Consider the following 19,596-nt stretch of genomic DNA (forward strand, 5'->3'; position numbering starts at 1 on the left):
ACAAGTGGAGAGCCATAAGATAGGTGCCAATAAAGCAAATATTATTGGCAACTAGAAAATACAAAACCAGAGACCCATCCAGAAATAGCCAATATCTCCAAATGAAACAACAACATAACCATAATCAGAAATCCCCACATATAAGTCTTCTTTTGTATGTTCTAAGAGATCGTATGTTGTCATTCGGTGTACCAATCATCTGCATATTATTACTAATGTCATATTAAACCTTCCATTATTTCAAAACTTCAAAATACAAAATCAAACATGTAAATGCGATAGACACGTAAAAATAGAAAATAACAAAAAGATCATACATGCGTACCCCTATACTTTCAACAGACCTTGTATGATTTCACTGTTTTCCGATAATAAAAAGGCCCATAGCAATAATATTATCAATTAATGATATTCAGGCTTCAAATTGCTGGTGGAAAGATGAGAAAATTCATCAACTTGCAAATGACCAATAATTTGGCAACCATGCAGCCGAAATGTATGTGAATTCTTCATGCACCAACTTCGTTGACAGATAACAGTAGAAATTAACTCATACATAGGTTTGTCCAATAACCATTGTTGACTATCCTGTAACTTTAAGTAAATCCCTAAAGCACAGAAACAAAATCTTCAAAGATATTGCCTCAGTCCAGCTCAAACGAAATCAAAAATGATATGCATGCACAAGGCAAAATAATATATTGTGAATATATCATGTAGTTGAACTGCTGCTTCATCCAAAACTCAACCTCTAATACCGACCCAAGAGAATGAAATCCTCATCCTCTAGAACTTGAACATCTCTATTTCCAACGAAATTTCCGCGGCCAATATCTCGAACAATATTGCAAAATTGCATCCTTTTCCCAACAGGAAGAGGAGCGTAGGGTAACCTAAATATAGGCCGTATTACACCGAGTTGTGCCAAAGCTGTATTAAGAGCAATCGGATTAGGCTCACAAAAGAGCCAGTCCATCAAAGGTAATAACATTTTGTTCAGAGCTTCATCCTTCCCATTGAACATAAGATCGCGCATCAAACCTGGAACCAAGTTACTTGTAACAGAGATGACACCTCTAGCTCCATGGTTCCACCTTGCATCATGACACTGATCATCATTTCCACTCCAGACAGCCATACCGTTATCTGTGTACTCATTAATACGGTCATTTCCTACGCATTCTTTAACACCTGCAAAATTTGGACTCTCTGCAAGTTTCTTTATTACTAATGGAGGAATGTCTTGTCCAGTCCTGCCAGGGACATTATATATTATGGTTGGACCCATTGATAGCACACTTCTAAAATGTAACACCAATCCTTCATGTGATGTCTTTCCATAGTAAGGATTAATGTGAAGAGCAGCATGCATTCCAACAGCAAAACCTTGTTCTGTTGCATGTATTGCCTCTCTTGTTGAATTGCTTCCGGTATTTCCAATGACTTTGATTGCATCACCAAAACAATTGACAGTATGTCCAATTAGCATAATATGTTCATCCCAACTCATTAGCTGCCCTTCCCCAGTTGTTCCTCCAACAATAACACCCTCGACACCATTTACTATTTGCATATTTAGCAGAGAATCATAAGCTTCCAGATCAAAACGTCCGTCTGGTAAATATGGTGTCTTAATTGCTGTAATCAACTTGAGCTTTTTTATTTCATTGACTTGAGTTCTGTAAAAACAAAGGAAAAAAGAACGTTGAATCAACCATAGTAGGATTAATCTCCAAAACTTATAGACAGCAAATAACAAGAGAAGATAACAAAGTGTACATGAGGTACTAGCTTGTTTTATTGTTGCAGTGCAATTCAAATTAGGAATAATCTAACAAGAAACAAATAGGCATTTACCTAAATGGGTGCCAAAGCATGTCATGTTACATAATTTTAGTCCGTATAATATATATACAGACTCTCCACATCACTAAGAAACAAAAAAACTCTTCATAGCAGATGGGCCAAGGCATTATGCATAGCACAGATTTTATAATTTGTTTTCTAAATAATTATTTATTACCGAGTGATAGGCAGCTAGTTGACTAAACCTATATACATAAACAATCCATTATTTTAATGGCGTTATTTCTGAAATCCACCCCGTCTCTTTCCTCACAATCATAAACATATGCCTGCCTACTCGAAGCTGAAAAACAAAATGAGGTTTCCTTAAATAAGTACAGCTGCTAAATTGTGGCATTTATTTTGGTCTCTAATATTGGAACTTTTCACGTCATTTGTTTCTAAACATTATCATAGAACACAACTAAGAAACAAATTCAAAGAACGAAAACACTAAAAGGTCCAGATTAGGGACAAAAGTAAAATAGTAGTTTCACTTATTTCAGGAAACCACATTCTGTTGTTCATCCTCAAGTTGGAAGTGAATGGATATATGCTTGTAGTTGTGATATAAAACACAGAAAGGACATTAACATAATATTTATTATGCTTAGTTTCTAGCTTGTTCATAGATCTTAATTTCTGCTTTCAGCGTAGACCTAGAAGATGCTTTTGTACTTGCACTGGTGTACTATTGACCTACTTTTGTTGTGGTCATTGTTGGACATTAATTATTGATGTTTGTAGCTTGGGCAGGTACTTCTGTACAGGCCTAATTGTGTAGATGTGCGGAATTTGCCTAATACACACTTAACCTTAGCAATTACTTCAGTGATTAAAGTAATTTATTTTTATGAGACAAAAGTGAGTTAATTTAATAAAATGCAAAGGCTTTTGCACAAGTGAATTAGATGAATGTCAACCGTTGATCTTAAGTGAGATGAGATCTAATATCAACCCTCAATCACTTTGGATATTAGGGTTGTGGATTCAGTCATAACTCAAACTTATAAAAGGAATGCTAGGCTAAGGAAAAAGAAACATTGAATGAGCACACATTGAGGAAAGGACATCAGCGTGTGGGTGGAGGACTTCCATCCAAGTGTGTTGGGTTCAAGGAAGTTGCACGGGGCAACAGGGAAGATCCAAAAATACCAAGCAGGGTTCGATCTACTAGGTCAGATACATGTTCTTGTTGTAAATAATTTCTGCACAAGGCCATTATCCCAGTAAGGGAGCCCTTGTAGTTCTGAAGATTAAATAAAAAACTGATATGATTACGCAGAAAAATTTTGTGTAATGTGTGATTGAGATTAGTTGTTTATTTGCTTCTGTTGTTTAGTTTTGTTAAGATCCCTGTCGTTCTTTTATTCAGTGTCTCTGTGATAAATCTGCTAGGAAATAAATTGCCAGGTTACTGAGTTCAAAAGTTAACATTAATAGAATGATCTTAGCTTATCTTATCTATGCATATAAAGGCACTTACAACTCTGTGGTAAATAATTATGTATTCATTCACTTCTTTTTGCATACGGAGTCATGAGAGGAATGTGTTACAAATTAAATATATATAAAAATAACACAAATAATATAAATGACAATAATAATTATTAATGATTAATTAATTAGTAATTAATGAAAAGGTATGTCCTTAAGGACATAACCATTGGTGAATAGGCACCTGCCTAGGGTATATAAGCAGGCCCTCATCCTCATTGTAATCATCTTACATCAATTATTTTATAATATTCAATATACACTTACTTGTTCTACAATGGATGTCATTGTCTTCGAAGTATTCTGAAGATTTCTGCTGCATATACAAACTTTGTTCGTTACATTGGTATCAAAGCCACGTCTGATCCGGCTCTTGGCCAACATCAAATCTTACGTCAACCTTGTTGCCGTCAAGAATTCAAACATAGTTGGAGGTTTTCCATTCCACCAAATTCGTCGTCAAGCCCTTGGCCATTTAATAATTAAAAAAAATAAATAAATCAAAATATTTCAAAAAAAACAAACAAACAAAAACAAAAACAAAACAAAAAAAGGAAAATAGATTATATATTAGAAAGAAAACAAAAAAAAGGAGTCAACACATTGAAAAAAATATAAAGTCAAATACAAGGAGAGTCAATATATATTGAAAAAAATATAAAGACAAATACAAGGACTACAGAGAATAAAAAAGGGGGCTCCTGAATTTAAAAAAAAAAAAAAAAAAATTGTAACAAAAAATAATAATAATTGCAAACCATTGTGGGCCTCTGTCGTCTTCAGTCACCTATCCATGTTGCCTTCGCCACTGGAGCCCATCTGCTAATGTGTGAACCGGTCAAAAAAACTGTCATCCATCGCCTGCCTTTGCCTTCTTAGTAACCCTGCCACCATTATCAACCAATTGCATGATACGGTGCCTCATCCTTGCAACGAAGTCTGCCCGCAGTCCTGTGTCACCCGAAACACCGCTCGATCGTTTTCCCAGCAAGTCGTTGAGCCACCGCACACCTCCGCTACAACCCGTTTGCTGATTCACCCGCTCCTGTCGCAAATTCCCTCTGACAACCTGACTAGCCGTTGGCTCCTCCGTTCCTGTCTATCGCTCATCGTCCTGTCGTCGTCCAATCGTTGCCAAGAGATCCGACAAGCTCTGTTTGCCAATCCTTTCTCCACAATCAAACGTTGTGACATCATACGGTCACGATTATTCCATCAACCTGACCGTTTCAATTTTTTTTCATAACATTCAATTGTTATATTATATAGTTATATAATAACTATAAACTATATAATTAATTCAATTATATAGTTATATAATAACTATATATTATATAATTAATTAAAAATAATAATAATATTATTATTTAAAAAAAATACCAAGGTATAAAAGAGTATTTTTCAAAGTTCACGTTGATTAAAAGGTTTGGAAGTTCCAAAGTACAAAGTAAAAAATAAATATTCCTTCTAAGAAGTCCATTTTTTGAAGAAAAAAAAACAAATGGGGTCTAATTCAAAGATGAACGAAGAAACTATGGATCCCATACATAACTCTACATTTTAGACCAAATGTCCATTTTGTCGAACAGAAGATCAATATTTGTTGATTTTTAAAAATCACACAATACTTTGTTCAAAATGTCGAAGATTGTTTACTTTGGAAGAATATCAAGGTAATACCTAGACACAAATAAAAAAATTAAAGGAAGAAATCACAAAACTTCAACAAAAGAACGAAGCATCAGATAAAAAACATAAAAATCTCGAAGATCGGTTTCATGAAAAATCAATAGAAAGCAACAAATAAATTTGGCGTCTACGGGACTACAACAAAAACTTACTTTCACAGATCAAAAAGTCCAAAGAAAAGGAAAGTTCTGAGAAGGGATTAAAAGAGATTCTATCAAACAAAGATTTAAATATCAAAAATAAAAATAAAAAAACTTGTGCCTAAAAACACTTAATCAAAAATTATTAGAACAAATCAAAGATTTAAAAGATAAAAAAGAAGATACTAAAGACAAAATCAACAGTTCAGAAAACGAAGAGATTTCACGTCTAAGGAATCATAACCAAGCCTTACGCAAATAAAGAAGCTTAAAAGTAACAAGAAGTCACTAAATGACAAGTTAGAACAACTTCAAGAAGTAGTATTAAAGTCTCCAGTCGTTTCAGTGCAAGTTGAAGATAAAGAAACAAATACCAATCCAGTCAAAATAGTAACCCAAGCATAGGCTAAACCTACTGAAGTGATGACATATTCAGAAATTGCAGTTCAAACAATAGACTTTCCAAATAATGATTCAGTAACCAACTCAACAACAACAGCACCTGAAGGAATTCAAGAAACTAACACGAACATAATAAGGGAGAGTCCAACTAGAAGAACTTTTTATCGACATCTGAATCACAAGAGCGGACTTTCCAATCAATCTAAATACCAGTATCACTCAAAACACAAACAACAGATTTTTGTTCCAAAGAATACTGAAGTTTGCAGAATCCAGTCCTATGATAACAATTCATCACAAAATTCCAATGATCAGAAGATTCCACTGAAGGTTAATCTAGGATGGTCTGATCCATTCTCAGTACGACAATTTTGTCTATCACCCAGAGCATCATATCGTCTTGTATCAAGGAAGATGAAAGTCCAAAAGCAAGAAGATATTTCGAATGGCAGAAGAGATCTGATCCTTCATCAGTAAGCTTTGAGGACAAAGCTTTTTGAAGAGGAAAGCAATGTTACGAATTAAATATATATAAAAATAACACAAATAATGTAAATGAAAATAATAATTATCAATGATTAATTAATTAGTAATTAATGAAAAGGTAATTATTAATTAATTAGTAATTAATGAAAAGGTATGTCCCTAAGGAAATAATCGTTGGTGAAGAGGTCCCTGCCTAGGGTATATAAGCAGGCCCTCATCCTCATTGTAATCATCTTACATCAATTCTTTTATAATATTCAATATACACTTACTTGTCCTACAATGGATGTCTTTGTCTTCGAAGTATTCTGAAGATTTCCGCTGCATATACGAATTTTGTTCATTACAGAATGGAGAGCATATAGCATCTAAAGAACTGTTTTGATGGCAGACGTTAATTAGTCATAAAATAAGTAACAAGCAATATAACTAAAAATGTTGGAAACGTGAAACTGACAATGGACCAATGTTGCTAAAATCAGCATCAGTAAAAACAGGAAGGGTCTGGGGAATGAAAAAAATCAAAAAATCGGGAAAATATAGGTGAAAATCGGCAAACATTAGCAAAATTTAAAAAAAAAATACAGAAAATCAAAAAAGTGACTTACAACAATTTTTTGGATTTGTATGTGATTTTATTATGATTTTTACGATTTTATCATGATTTTATCCCAATATTATCCTGATTTTATTGCAATTTTCCCCGCTTTTTTTGGACATGAAAATCGGTGATTTTTAGGCCGATAAAATCAGCACCCAGAAAGAATCGTGACTTCGCATGTTATTGCGATTTGTTCACAGTGTTTGCAACACTGCAATGGACCACTATATTCCTCGATAAAGGCTTTCCTTGGTCATTATTCTTTTGTGCTTACAAACCACCTTTCAAATTTAAATGTGAAAACATTTTCCATCATTTGACATGATAAAGGGCATGAAAATTTTAAAAAGAACATTATAAACCCCTACCCCTCTCATTAGGATCTTGTCTTGTTTAGTCGCACTTGTGGTCTTATCCATAAGATAAATATTTCCAGCATGATTGACAAGAATTGTACACTGGCATCCTTAAAGGAGGGGAAGTGGGGGCTGGCTTGGGGGAATTGATAGACATTTCTAGAACTCATTGGCGTAACAGTAATCTTATGAATTTAAGTGCAGACTGAGATAGATATCATAAGTTCAACTTCCAAGTTACTGGATGTAATCACACGCGGTGTTATTGATATGAATCCTTTATAAGAGAAACAGAAACAAATAATAGCACCAATCATTTACAGTTGATAAATTTTCTCAAACCTACCAAACAACAAACAAGTAGACCAACCTATTTTTCAATTCAAAGCTTCGCATAGGAAGATGTACATCTTGCATAGTAGCTGCTCTTGCTGCTCTCCATCTTCTGCTTTCCCTGTATTCACACAAGTCAATTTCAATTCTTAAAAGGACAAGATTTCAAGGAAAAAAATGGATAGGTATTTTCCACATTTTGAAGATATTTCAGCACAGATAATTGCAGGTCACATATTAGAGTCTGCATGACACAATAGCAAGAAAAAATGTGATGTTTAAGTGACCACATGCGCTAAGATATCATATATGTGGCCCACCATTCAAGTTTTCATTTGAACTCTATACACGCCTCATTTTTGTGAGTGAGGGGGGAGGCCTTCCCACTTCTGTAATAAGAATATTAGAGCACATCTAATTGTATTGGAGTCTGCATGACACAATAGCAAGAAAAAATGAGATGCTTAAGTGACCACATGCGCTAAGATATCATATATTTGGCCCACCATTCAAGTTTTCATTTAAACTATAATCACACCTCATTTTTGTGTGTGTGAGAGAGTGTTGGGCGTTGGGGAGGCAGCGAAGCTTCCCAACTCTGTATTAAGAATACTATATTAGGGGTAGGATTAAGGACACTTGTGCATTTGATTTTAAGTTATATTTTCCACACATGCTATGACTACAAAAAAAGTGCTGCTATCTTCAACTAAGTCTAATTTGGTCCAAATTTGTCAGATATTTCAAAGTTTTACAATCTTCACCCTCAAAAACAGTTGGCAGACTTCAATAGAAAAACTCACAATGTTATATAAGACAGGAAAAGAAGCTTAACTGAGCTTAAACTGGAAAACCCACTAAAAACAAAATACTAACTAAAGATCAAGTAAAAGACAGATACATTCTAGACAAAGTTCTAAACATTGCATAATGAGAGGCAATATTGGCAAATATTAAGCCTAGAAAGTCCATTCACTAAAAACAAAATTTTAATTTTATCCATGAAGGTTAATGTCATTCAACATGGGTCAAATTAAAGCTTGTGCCATATGATAACATGCCAGTGCAGTGTATCAAGTTACTTAAATAGCGATGAGTAGGACACACATAAGTAAGTCCATCTCCTTGAATTTCACTGTTCTCTTTCAGGTGTACGTTGGGTTTGTTTTCTTCTGTGTGTCTATTCAACACTATAATCCTCCCCTTAGAGATTTACCCTTGAAGCTCATTTGGCACGGATGACACTGGTGAGCAGGGCAGGATGGGAGGTTTGTGGGAGGCTTCCCCAACTCTGTATTAAGAATACCATATGAGTAGGATTAAGGACATTTGTGCAGTTGATTTTAAATTATATTTTTCAAACATGCTCTGACTACACACAAAGTGCTGCTATCTTCAAATAAGTCTAATTTGGCCCAAATATGTCAGATATTTCAAATTTTTACAATCTTTGCACTCAAAAACGGTTGGTGGACTTCAATAGAAAGGGTTTGCTTTCTTCTGTATGTCTATTCAACACTATAATCCTCCCCTTAGAGATTTACCCTTGCAGCTCATTTGGCATGGATGACACTAGTGGGCAGAGGGGGGGTTTGTGGGAGGCATCCCAAACTCTGTATTAGGAATACCATATTAGTAGGATTAAGGACATTTGTGCAGTTGATTTTAAATTATATTTTTCACACATGCTTTGACTACAAACAAAGTGCTGCTATCTTCAACTAAGTCTAATTTGGTCCAAATTTGTCAGATATTTCGAAGTTTTGCAATCTTTGCCCTCAAAAACCTTGGCAGACTTCAATAGAAAGGGTTTGCTTTCTTCTGTATGTCTATTCAACACTATAATCCTCCCCTTAGAGATTTACCCTTGAAGTTCATTTGGCACAAATGACACTGGTGGACGGGGCGGGAGGGGTGGTTTGTGAGAGACTTCCCAACTCTGTATTAGGAATACCATATTAGTAGGATTCAGGACATTTGTGCAGTTGATTTTAAATTATATTTTTCACACATGCTTTGACTGCAAACAAAGTGCTGCTATCTTCAATTAAATCTAATTTGGTCCAAATTTGTCATAAAAGTTTTGCAATATTTGCCCTCAAAAACAGTTAGCAGACTTCAATAGAAAGGGTTTGCTTTCTTCTGTATGTCTATTCAACACTAATCCTCACCTTAGAGATTTACCCTTGAAGCTCATTTGGCATGGATGACACTGGTTAAGGGGGGGTTGTGGAAGGCTTCCCCAACTCTGTATTAAGAATACTATATTAGGAGTAGGATTAAGGACATTTGTGCAGTTGATTTTAAATTATATTTTCACACATGCTTTGACTACAAACAAAGTGCTGCTATCTTCAACTAAGTCTAAGTTGGTCCAAATTTGTCAGATATTTCAAAGTTTTACAATCTTTGCCCTCAAAAAAAGTTGGCAGAATTCAATAGAAAAACTTGCAATGTAATATAATATAGGAAAAGAAGCTTAACTGAGCTTAAACTGGAAAACCCACTAAAAACAAAATACCAACTAAAGATCAAGTAAAAGACAGATACATTCTAGATGAAGTTCTAACCATTGCACAATGAGGCAATATTGGCAAATATTAAGCCTAGAAAGTCCATTTCACTAAAATTAAAATTTATCAATGAAGATTAATGTCATCCAACATGGGTCAAATTAAAGCTCGTGCCATATGTAACATGCCAGAGCAATATATCAGGTTCCTTAAAATAGCAACCAGTAGGACACACTTAAGTAAGTCCATCTCCTTGAATTTTACTGTCTCTTTCAGGTGTACATTCGGGTTGTTTTCTTCTATATGTCTATTCAACACTATAATCCTCCCCTTAGAGATGTACCCTTGAAGCCCATTTGGCACAGATGACACTGGTAAGTTAATTATGTAGTCCAAATCTTCTTTCCAATCTGGTCTCTTGCATATCTGCATCAACAATCCTAAGACAAGTGGGTTTGAGGCCCATCATATTTCCTTAGGCAAACTGTGAAAATTTCAAAATTGAAATCCTATTGTAGCAACTGAAAATTATTCTTCTAATTGTTAATTAATTTAACAATTTATTTGTTATGGAAAATACTGAATAAATCACACTGCAACCTTCACAAATAAAACTACAGAAGAAAATAGCATTGGAAACTGAGAAAATTCTAGCACACACACACATAAAAATGACACCATTATTTTTGGACGAATGTCCCTGAAAAAACCCAACTTGGGAAAACTGGCACAGTAGCTAAGGGCTTTTATTATTAAGCAGCAGTGAAATCTGAGTACAATCTATGGATGCCCAATCTACCTGTCTCTACTAAGGAAACCGCTTCTCCGGCACTTTGGAACCTCTCCCTGGCCTCTGGAATTGAAAACAATTTTTCCTCCGGCTAAATCAAGTTGCTCTTCTGAAGCAACTACACAGTCCTCTACGCTGCCCCACTGGGAATAACTCGTCCTGTTGCTGCAGCCTCTCCGAATATGGAAAACTTCCTCCTGATCACTGTCTCTGCCCCTCACTGACTCTACTTCAATCTCAGGCTCTCCAGCAACTGTTGCTACTCTCTGGAAATCGATTTGCCAACTACTGGTGTGTCTTCTCCAAGGGACCATCGACTTCTTCTTATAATCATCTGTTGGGACTCCAACATCCAAGATTAAATCTTAATCAAGGGCTAGGATTATCTTGAAGTCGATCTGTGTGAGTTTCTAGACTATTCTCACCTTGACTTAATTAATTCTGATTAATTAACCATATTCCCTAATTTTAGACTTAGGAAATATTTACCAATCGGTTAATAATCTAATTAAGCCATCCCTAGGTGGAATTTCCATAAACGATTTCTGGGTTATGGAGATCTCATGTATTCTAGCCTCTCCACCGAGTTTTGTGGCTAGAACACATCTGATGCTACAAAAACTAACATTCCCTCTTAGCATGGACTGTGTTCTAGTGCTGCACACCCTGCTACAACACCATGTTTCTGTACCACTCTGTCACGCTGTTGATGTCTAGCCACTATGACTTCCTGCCATTGCCCACCAACCACTGCACACCTCTAATGTTGCATTTGTGTTGCTACTGACCTGTTGTACTGTTGCCAACGCTGCAACTCCCTCTCATCTATTGTTGCTACAACTGCAACTACTGCAACTGAGAAGCATCTGAAATACTGAATCATATGTGTCTACTGCATCTGTCTCATGAGTCCTGACTCCTGACTACTACTAGCCTCTGCATTGTCACTGAAGAATCTACGTTGTTGTTGACTCTGCACTGCGCTCCCCAGCACCTGACTGCTACTAGTATGCAACTGTCACTCTGATATCTGACTGCATCTCCTAACACTGATCCATCCTGCTACTGAATATTGTGGGCCCCTATAGCAAGGTAATGATCCATGAGGTGGACTCCTCAAGGACCTTGCCCATCTCTATAGCTCTCTGGGGCTACAGCACCAAGTCACCCCACCTCACTCCTGGAGGTATATCGGTGAACATCGCGGAGTCTTCTCCAACCTGGAGGACAACCTATCTACCTTAGCATGTGTTGCCACCTAGTCCTGCTTCTCTTTCTTATCCTTCTTTCTGATAGGACACTGGGTACTGTAGTGGCCAAACTCGCCACACTTGAAGCACTTGACCTTAGATAGGTCCTTCTTCTTCTTCCCCTATTCCCCCTGCCCCTGATTGGGACCCTTAGATGGTAGGGCCACATTCTCCTCCTCCTTCACACTATTCGATCCACTGCTACTGTTGCCGCTGATGGAGCTCTTTAAAAGAGCTACCTCAACTCCTCCTGTTGTAAGTCAACTCACATTTTGTCCCATCCTAGTAGCATGTCTCTGCCCAATATACTTTGGACAAAGACTTGCCAATCCTCAGAGACACTGTTCAGTGCCAACCTCACTAGCTTTGATGGTTGAGGCGCTACCCCAACAGCTGCAAGCTGGTCTCGGACCTCCTGAATCCTGGTGAGAAAGGGATCTATGCCTTCCCCCTCTGCATCCTGATGCATCTCAGCTTTTCTTCCAGGAACATCTTTCGCTGCTCGGAAGTACCTTGGTATAGCGTGGAGAGAGCTACCCACATTTCCCTAGCAGTATTCTTGCCAAAAATATGTGAGACTATGTGATCTCGGACTCCATCCAAAATCATCCTCTTCGCCCGTGCCATCTCCTTCCTATATTCCTTCAACTGATCCGCATCCTGGGGAACTGCCACCACATTATCTATGTAGGCTTTCAGGCCATATTCATCTAGAAGGAAGGACATCCTAGCCTTCCAGATGACATAGTTGGAAGCTCCATCCAACCTATCCTGATCTCTAAGCCTTGTTGTGGCCATCTCTTATCAAGTCGAAAACTCCCTCTTTCCCTCTGCTCGACTGTTGCTTTGCTACTCGTATTCCCTTCTGGAATGCGAGGATCTTCTAGCTGCTATTGCCAATCTGCTTGGAAAAATCGAACTTTTGACACTCGACATTCCCTGAGAGAATTTTTCCCTCTACTGTGTGTGCTTTTCCCTTCCACCCGACGTTGGTTTTGCTGCTGCAAAACCCTCTGCATCCAACCAAGGAATCTACTCAGCGAAAATCTAAGTTGCAGTTGCTCCCTATGACTGTTGAAATCACTAACCCAGGCAATTCGACTTTTTTGGAACCCTGCAACTGAAAATCGAATTTTTGCCCTAGCAATTCGACTTGCCTATCTAGGTACTCTGTTGCCTCTGAGAATTTCGGCCTGCTACTTCCACTGAACAGTGAAATTCTCACCTCCGCTTTTGAGCTTCCCAGTTGATCACTCACGCTCTGATACCATGTGAAAATTTCAAAACTTAAATTCTATTGCAACAACTGGAAATTATTCTTCTAATTGTTAATTAATTTAACAATTTATTTGTTACGGAAACACTGAATAAATCACACTGCAACCTTCACAAATAAAACTGCGGAAGAAAATAGTGCTGGAAACTAAGAAAATTCTAACACACACACACACATAAAAATGACACCGTTATTTTTGGACAAATGTCCCCGAAAAAACCCAACTTGGGAAAACCAGTGCAACAGCTGAGGGTTTTTATTATTAAGCAGCAATCAAATCTGAGTACAATCTATGGATGCCCAACTGGCAATTCAAACAACAAGAAAATCTGGCCAAAATTATTTAAGGGAATTACCCTTCTTCCACAAGAAACCCCAGCACAATTTTCCTTCAGAAAATCGTCCTCCTAGAACCCTTACGCTAGCCTCTGCGCAATGCTTGTGCAGGCCCTATCACGTCTAGCTCGGAACTGCCTCTGATGAAGTCCTTTTGTCTGTCTATGCTGAGGAAATCGCTTCTCTAGCTTTCTGAAACCTCTACCCGGCCTCTGGAACTGAAAACAATTTTTCCTCCAGCTAAATCAAGTTGCTTTTCTGAAGCAACTGCCCAGTCCTCTACGCTACCCCGCTGGGAATAACTCGGCCTCTTGTTGCAACCTCTCCGGATCTGGAAAACTTCCTCTGAATCACTATCTCTACCCCTCATTGTCTTTGCTTCGATCTCAGGCTCTCTGGCAACTGTTGTTGCTCTCTGGAAATCAATCTGCCAAGGAAATCGAACTGTCGGTGCGTCTTCTCCAAGTGTCCATCGACTTCTTCTTATAATCCTTTGTTGGGACTCCAACGGCCAAGATTAAATCTTAATCAAGGGCTAGGATTATCTTAAAGTCGATCCGTGTGAATTATGGAAATCTCATGTATTCTAGCCTCTCCACCAAGTTTCGTGGCTATAACACATCACATGCTACAAAAACTACCACAAACTCCAATTGTGGCTTTACTTTACAAGCCTCCTCTTTATTAGACTCCATCCAGCAATGCAACCTAAAGTTGTTTAGCTACAAATCTATTGTTCTTCATGCAATGAATGCAACCTTTTCATTGACAATCCCCAACTTTTAAGTCTAATTGTGTGTAATGTTAGCCTATCCAACACAGTGGGCTATAGTCCTGGATAAAGGGTGAAACCCCAAAATACCCAATGTGTGGGCAATTTTTAAGGCAGTTCGGCAAAGAAACCCAAAGTTGGGGTTTGGTGTGAATTTTACTCTAATCAATTAAGAAGAAAATCCCCTCTAGGAAATATATAAATACAAGAGGGTTGAATTCATTGGAAGCATCACTGGATTGGATCATTTTATCTTTGTTTTCTTTGAGCGTGAGGCACTGAGGGTTTTAAGGCCCCCTTCCTTTTGTCAATTTCGGTGGTGAAAGTTCCACCCTAGTTGACATCACTCTCATTTTTCTCTGTTTTGGATCAAGAGTACCTTCTGAAAGAACAAAATTTTCTGTTGGATTGATCTTGTTCTGGGCACACTAAATACAATTGGAGGACATCAAAGTTCTGGCATAGGAATATCCTTTGGAGAAACAACAAATTCTACGTGAAATTTGCTTCTCGGTTTTGGCACAGAAAACATCATTTGAAAACAGCGAGGGTTCAGGGTTTCTGTTGTTTCATGAACAGGCTTGCGAAGGGAATTCTGGTCCAGGTTAACCAAACTAAGACAGAATCTTAAGTATGGTTCTTCCTGAAATATTCGAAGCCCCTGAGGGTATAAAAAATAGTGGAGTTCTGGGCCTCCGAAGTGTGGACAGAATGAGTCCTATGTATGGACAGTCTGAATTCTGGGCACGTCTAGGACCCTAATCTGAAGCAAGTGGAACCCTGTGGTTTAACTCGAACCTGTGGCCAATCCAGTGCAGAGACTAAGAAAGAGTTTAGTGCTAATCAATCCTTTCTGATTGAAGGTTGTCCGTCTAAACTAATACGGGATTCCTGAGTGCCACGCAGTAAAAATTCTATAATATTGAAGACCTCTTGACAGAAACGCAAGTGATCTATCCCAACGCGAGGATACCTGAAAAGGTGTAGGCCATACGAAGTTGGATTTGGAAGCATCGGGACCCATAATAACGTCCAGGAAGTTTGTGCGTGGCACTGGGCTGTCACAACCAGTCGAGTCTGCGGAATTTAGAGCTGGATCGTAACCTTTGTTTGTCGGTGCAAGATTGTAATAATATTCTGGAAATTCGAGCGTGGAATTAACACCGTCAACCCATCGCGTCTGCGGAATTGAGAACAGGGTCGCATCCAAATTTCAGAAAATTAACGCAGGACCTGTAGCTGAGTCAGACAAGACAGGATTCGACCTGTTGAAGTGGATCGAAATTGGAGTAATACGCAGATCCTGAGTGGTATAGAATTTTGTGTAGAATCTAAAGAATTAGCAGCAATTGGGAACGTCTAGTTAGGGTATAAATTCTGATTTGAATTATGTCTGAACATAAACTATATTGGAAGAATCTCTCGTATCTTTGTGTGGTCTTTTTAATGATATTACACTGTACTGTTGGGTCCAATTATGACTGTTGACTGTTACATCACTGTTCAATTTCTGGTGTCATGAGATGTTGATGTTGTTCATTAAAAGAATACACTATTGTATTAGTTTAACTGTTGTTTGATAAGAAAGACTCTGCCCTGAAACCCTAGTCCATTCATTGTTCTGCAACTTGAAGGAACTGGTATTGTTTAACTACATGTTGCAAAGAAAAAAAGAGAGAAATTTGGTTGAAAACCTATGAAACACTAGTACAAAATTGCCCTAGACTATTACAGTGATATCAGAGCTGGCTCTCCTGCCAGCCTGGAGGATGTTTAAAGATGGAACCATGGGAAACAATATTCGGTGAGGAGTATGCAGAACCTTGCCAGAAGTTGGAAAAGCAGCATGCGGAAACCATGAAAGAATTGCAATATTGGAACAGAAGGGCTTGTGAGGAATTAAAGAAGTTGGGGGCAAAGAATAAAAGAGATCACTCTTCTAAATCTAATGATAAGGGCACACCCCTTAGAAGTACTCAGTAATTTGGGATGAATCAATCTTCAACTCCAAAATTTGGCCAAAACATTCCTGCTTTAGAGAGAAACTTGATCTCTAGCAGCACACCAACAATGTTGTCACAGAGCAAGTCAGCAGGCCTTGCAAAGTCAACTCCTCTGTTCAATGGCCTTCAATCACCAAATCATGCCCAGGCACAGGGTGTATTTTCATTTGGTAATTTTGATCAGGCACACAACCAGTTGTTTCTGGTGATTTCGGTGGCACATCAATTTCAATTATTGGGCAGGGCACCTTAAGGCAACCTACTCAACAGAATGTAATCACTGCCACAACCGTGTCCTTCAAGACGAATCAAACATCTGAATTGAAGGGGCACACAGCGGAAAGCAAGTAAATGGAATGATTTTTGGGCTAGCTGCAAGAAAGGAAAATCAAGTGATATTGATGATCAGCCAAAGCATGAAAATCAAATTACAAGAGAAACTGAAGAAAAAGCAAATGCATGGACATGACTGTATCCCCCTAAAAGAAAGGTATGCAATTAGCCCGAGTTATTTGAAAAGGATGGAGATAGTGATGGATTGCCAACTTTAGCTGCCACAGTGAATGCCCCCCCCCCCCCAGATGTGAAGATGAGGGAGATTTGGGAAAACATCTTGATTGTGGAAGTGGAACTATTGAAACAGCTGTTGCTTTTGATGATAAATAAAAATAGCATGGATTCAGTTAGGAAACCTATTGCAGCTAGTATCTCAGCTTTACATGCCAATATAGTGAAGGACAAGATTGATCTTGATACCATTTCCGAGGTAAAAGATACTACCAATGAGAACCGGGGACCCAGTATGAGAAATAAATGAAAACCTGAAGTAAATACATATGGGCTCATTAAAGCAACTGCTGATGACAGTATACCAATTGCCTCCAATCATAAATATGAACAGGAGATTAAATCTCAGTGGCCGCACAAAACATTAACTATTCATTATTGATAGAAAAAATGGAAGTTCCAAATGGTAGGATTACTAGAGCATCTGAATCAGGTAATCTGTCAAAAGATGATGAGCTTAGTATAAAGGACATTAGAGTTGATAACGGGATGCCCTCAAAAGATAAACTGATTCTGACATGGGAAGATGGCTACTATGAATCTGTAAAACCCCCAGGCATTTCAAATCTTTCTACATTAGCGGCGATTGACTCACTGCTCAAAGGTTGGGATACTGGAGGAAATCAACTTGATTATGAAGCCCATGGTTCAGATGGGTGTTCTATGGAGGATCAAATGCAATCCTTTATGACTCAGATGTCAAACCAGACGTATTCACTTGGAGAAGGTATCATTGGACATACTGCATCTACTGGGAAGCATCGTTGGGCATTTCAAGAGAACTACTTCCAGAAAGGGTTTTCCTTTGGTTCACAGAATGGATGTGTCCAAATCTAGAGTATCCCCCTGAATGGAAGAATCAATTTGCATCTGGAATAAAGAGAGTTGCATTTACAGCAGCAGTACCGTATGGAGTTGTTCAACTTGGTTCAAACAAGAGAATTTAGAGCTTGTAAGCCATATAAGGGCGTTGTTTCGAAATGTAGTAGGAGCAATTTCACGTGATTCTGTTACAGAACTTTTGGGTGGAAGACTTCATGGAATTCAGCCCAGACTAAAGATGAGATCTAGAACTTTACTTCATGGGATAACGCAGTCTATACCATAAATTCAATACTCAAATATTATTCAACAAGAGGGTGGTTCCATTCTGGTGTTGGGAATGACCAAAGGCTTGCAGGCTGAGGTTCATGTATCATCTTCTATATGCAGTTCCTGTGGGTCAAACAAAGCTTTCAGTCATTTTTCTTTGTTACAGGAAAGGGGAGTCCGGTTAAGCAGCCTTACAGTGGCCTCTGAACAAGAAGCTATATTGGAAAATATGAGGGCACTGCCCAGTGCAAGGGTAATGCTTCCTTTTCAAGATGCACAACAAGCAAATTTGGATGGGACTGACAGTTACCATTACCAACCATTCCTTATTCAGTCAAGTAGAGGAAGCAATGGACTGTCACTTATGGAGCAACGACTGGTAAAGGAAATGGGGTTACAAGGACAATTGCCACTACTACTGAGCAATGGTAAGAGTACAGTTCATACAAGCTTTCATGATATTACACCATCTGGTTTTAGACCAACAGCAGGTTTGAACTCTACATTCAGGACAGTTGAATCAAACAACTGTGGAAGAAATTTGTAGAGAAATCTCAGGGAATCCATTAGGGGTAAAGGCATGCTTAGAGCAGACTTGTTTCAACAAGGGGTTCGTCATGTAAGTGCCTTGAAACAAATAGAAATGCAGGTAGCAGGTCCAGTATTCCAGCATTTTGTGCAAACTAAGAACCCTGGAGCATCTTCAAGACCAACAGTACAGAGTAACCTGGTAGTAGGAATAGACCAAAATAAGAGGCCTTTGGCTGAGGCGAATAATAACCATCTTCTTTACAAGGCTCCTACATTTCTTCAAAGTTCAGACAACATGAAAACTCCTGGTATAAAAATCATATGCTGGCGGGATCATTTCAGAGGAATTAGAAAAGCTGATTCAGGTTGTATACCTTTTCCAAAACAAGAGCAGCATATTATCTGCTCTCATAATACCTTTGTGATAGATACTAAGACTGGGGAAGAGACAAACTTGCAGACTCAAATTTATGAGAGTTGGATACCACCAACTGCAGACAGCATGGAATTGATGCAGCTCCCAAACATGCCATTGCTTGCAGACAAGCAATGTCGGGGAGGGGGGGTTGTGATGTTCCCGAGAAATTAATTGTTCAAGAGACAAAGTGGCCTCTCCATCCCCGTAGGCTATAGTCCTGGATAAAGGGGAAAACCCCAAAATACCAATGTGTGGGTGAGTTTTGGGCAGCTGGACAAAGAAAACCAAAGTTTGGGTTTGGTGTGAATTTTACTCAATCAATTAAGGAGAAAATCCCCTCCAGGAAATCTATAAATACAAGAGGGTTGAATTCATTGGAGGCATCATTGGATTGGATCATTTTATCTCTGTTCTTCTTTGAGCCTGAGGCTCTGAGGGTTTTAAAACGCCCTTCCTTTTGTCAATTTCGGTGGTGAAAGATTCCACCCTAGTTGACACCACTCTCTCATTTATCTCTGTTTTGGCTGAGGAGTAACTTCTGAAGAAAAAACGAAATTTTCTGTTGGATTGATCTTGTTCTGGGCACAGTAAATACTATTGGAGGACAGCAAAGTTCTGGCATAGGAATATCCTCTGGAGAAACAGTGAATTCTGTGTGATTTTGCTTCTTGGTTTTGGCACAGGAAACATCATTTGAAA

General features: G+C 38.2%; 1 protein-coding gene across 2 annotated transcripts in view; it reads right to left on the reverse strand.

Moving 5' to 3' along the window:
- Positions 1–384: 384 nt before the first annotated feature.
- The window catches only part of LOC149253651 (4-hydroxy-tetrahydrodipicolinate synthase, chloroplastic-like), an 89,623-nt gene continuing 70,411 nt past the window's right edge, over positions 385–19,596 (reverse strand). For both annotated transcript variants that reach the window (XM_089459996.1, XM_089459997.1), the window contains 2 exons: positions 7,387–7,470; positions 385–1,679 (listed from right to left, as the gene is read on the reverse strand). In XM_089459996.1, the coding sequence (XP_089316122.1) occupies positions 752–1,679; positions 7,387–7,470 (1,012 nt within the window). In that variant the 3' untranslated portion in view covers positions 385–751. The remainder of the gene's footprint in view (positions 1,680–7,386; positions 7,471–19,596) is intronic.

The sequence above is a fragment of the Pinus tabuliformis genome, chromosome 7, assembly GCF_031772625.1.
Source record: "Pinus tabuliformis cultivar Carrire ecotype Pingquan chromosome 7, CPIR1, whole genome shotgun sequence".
NCBI lineage: Eukaryota > Viridiplantae > Streptophyta > Pinopsida > Pinales > Pinaceae > Pinus > Pinus tabuliformis.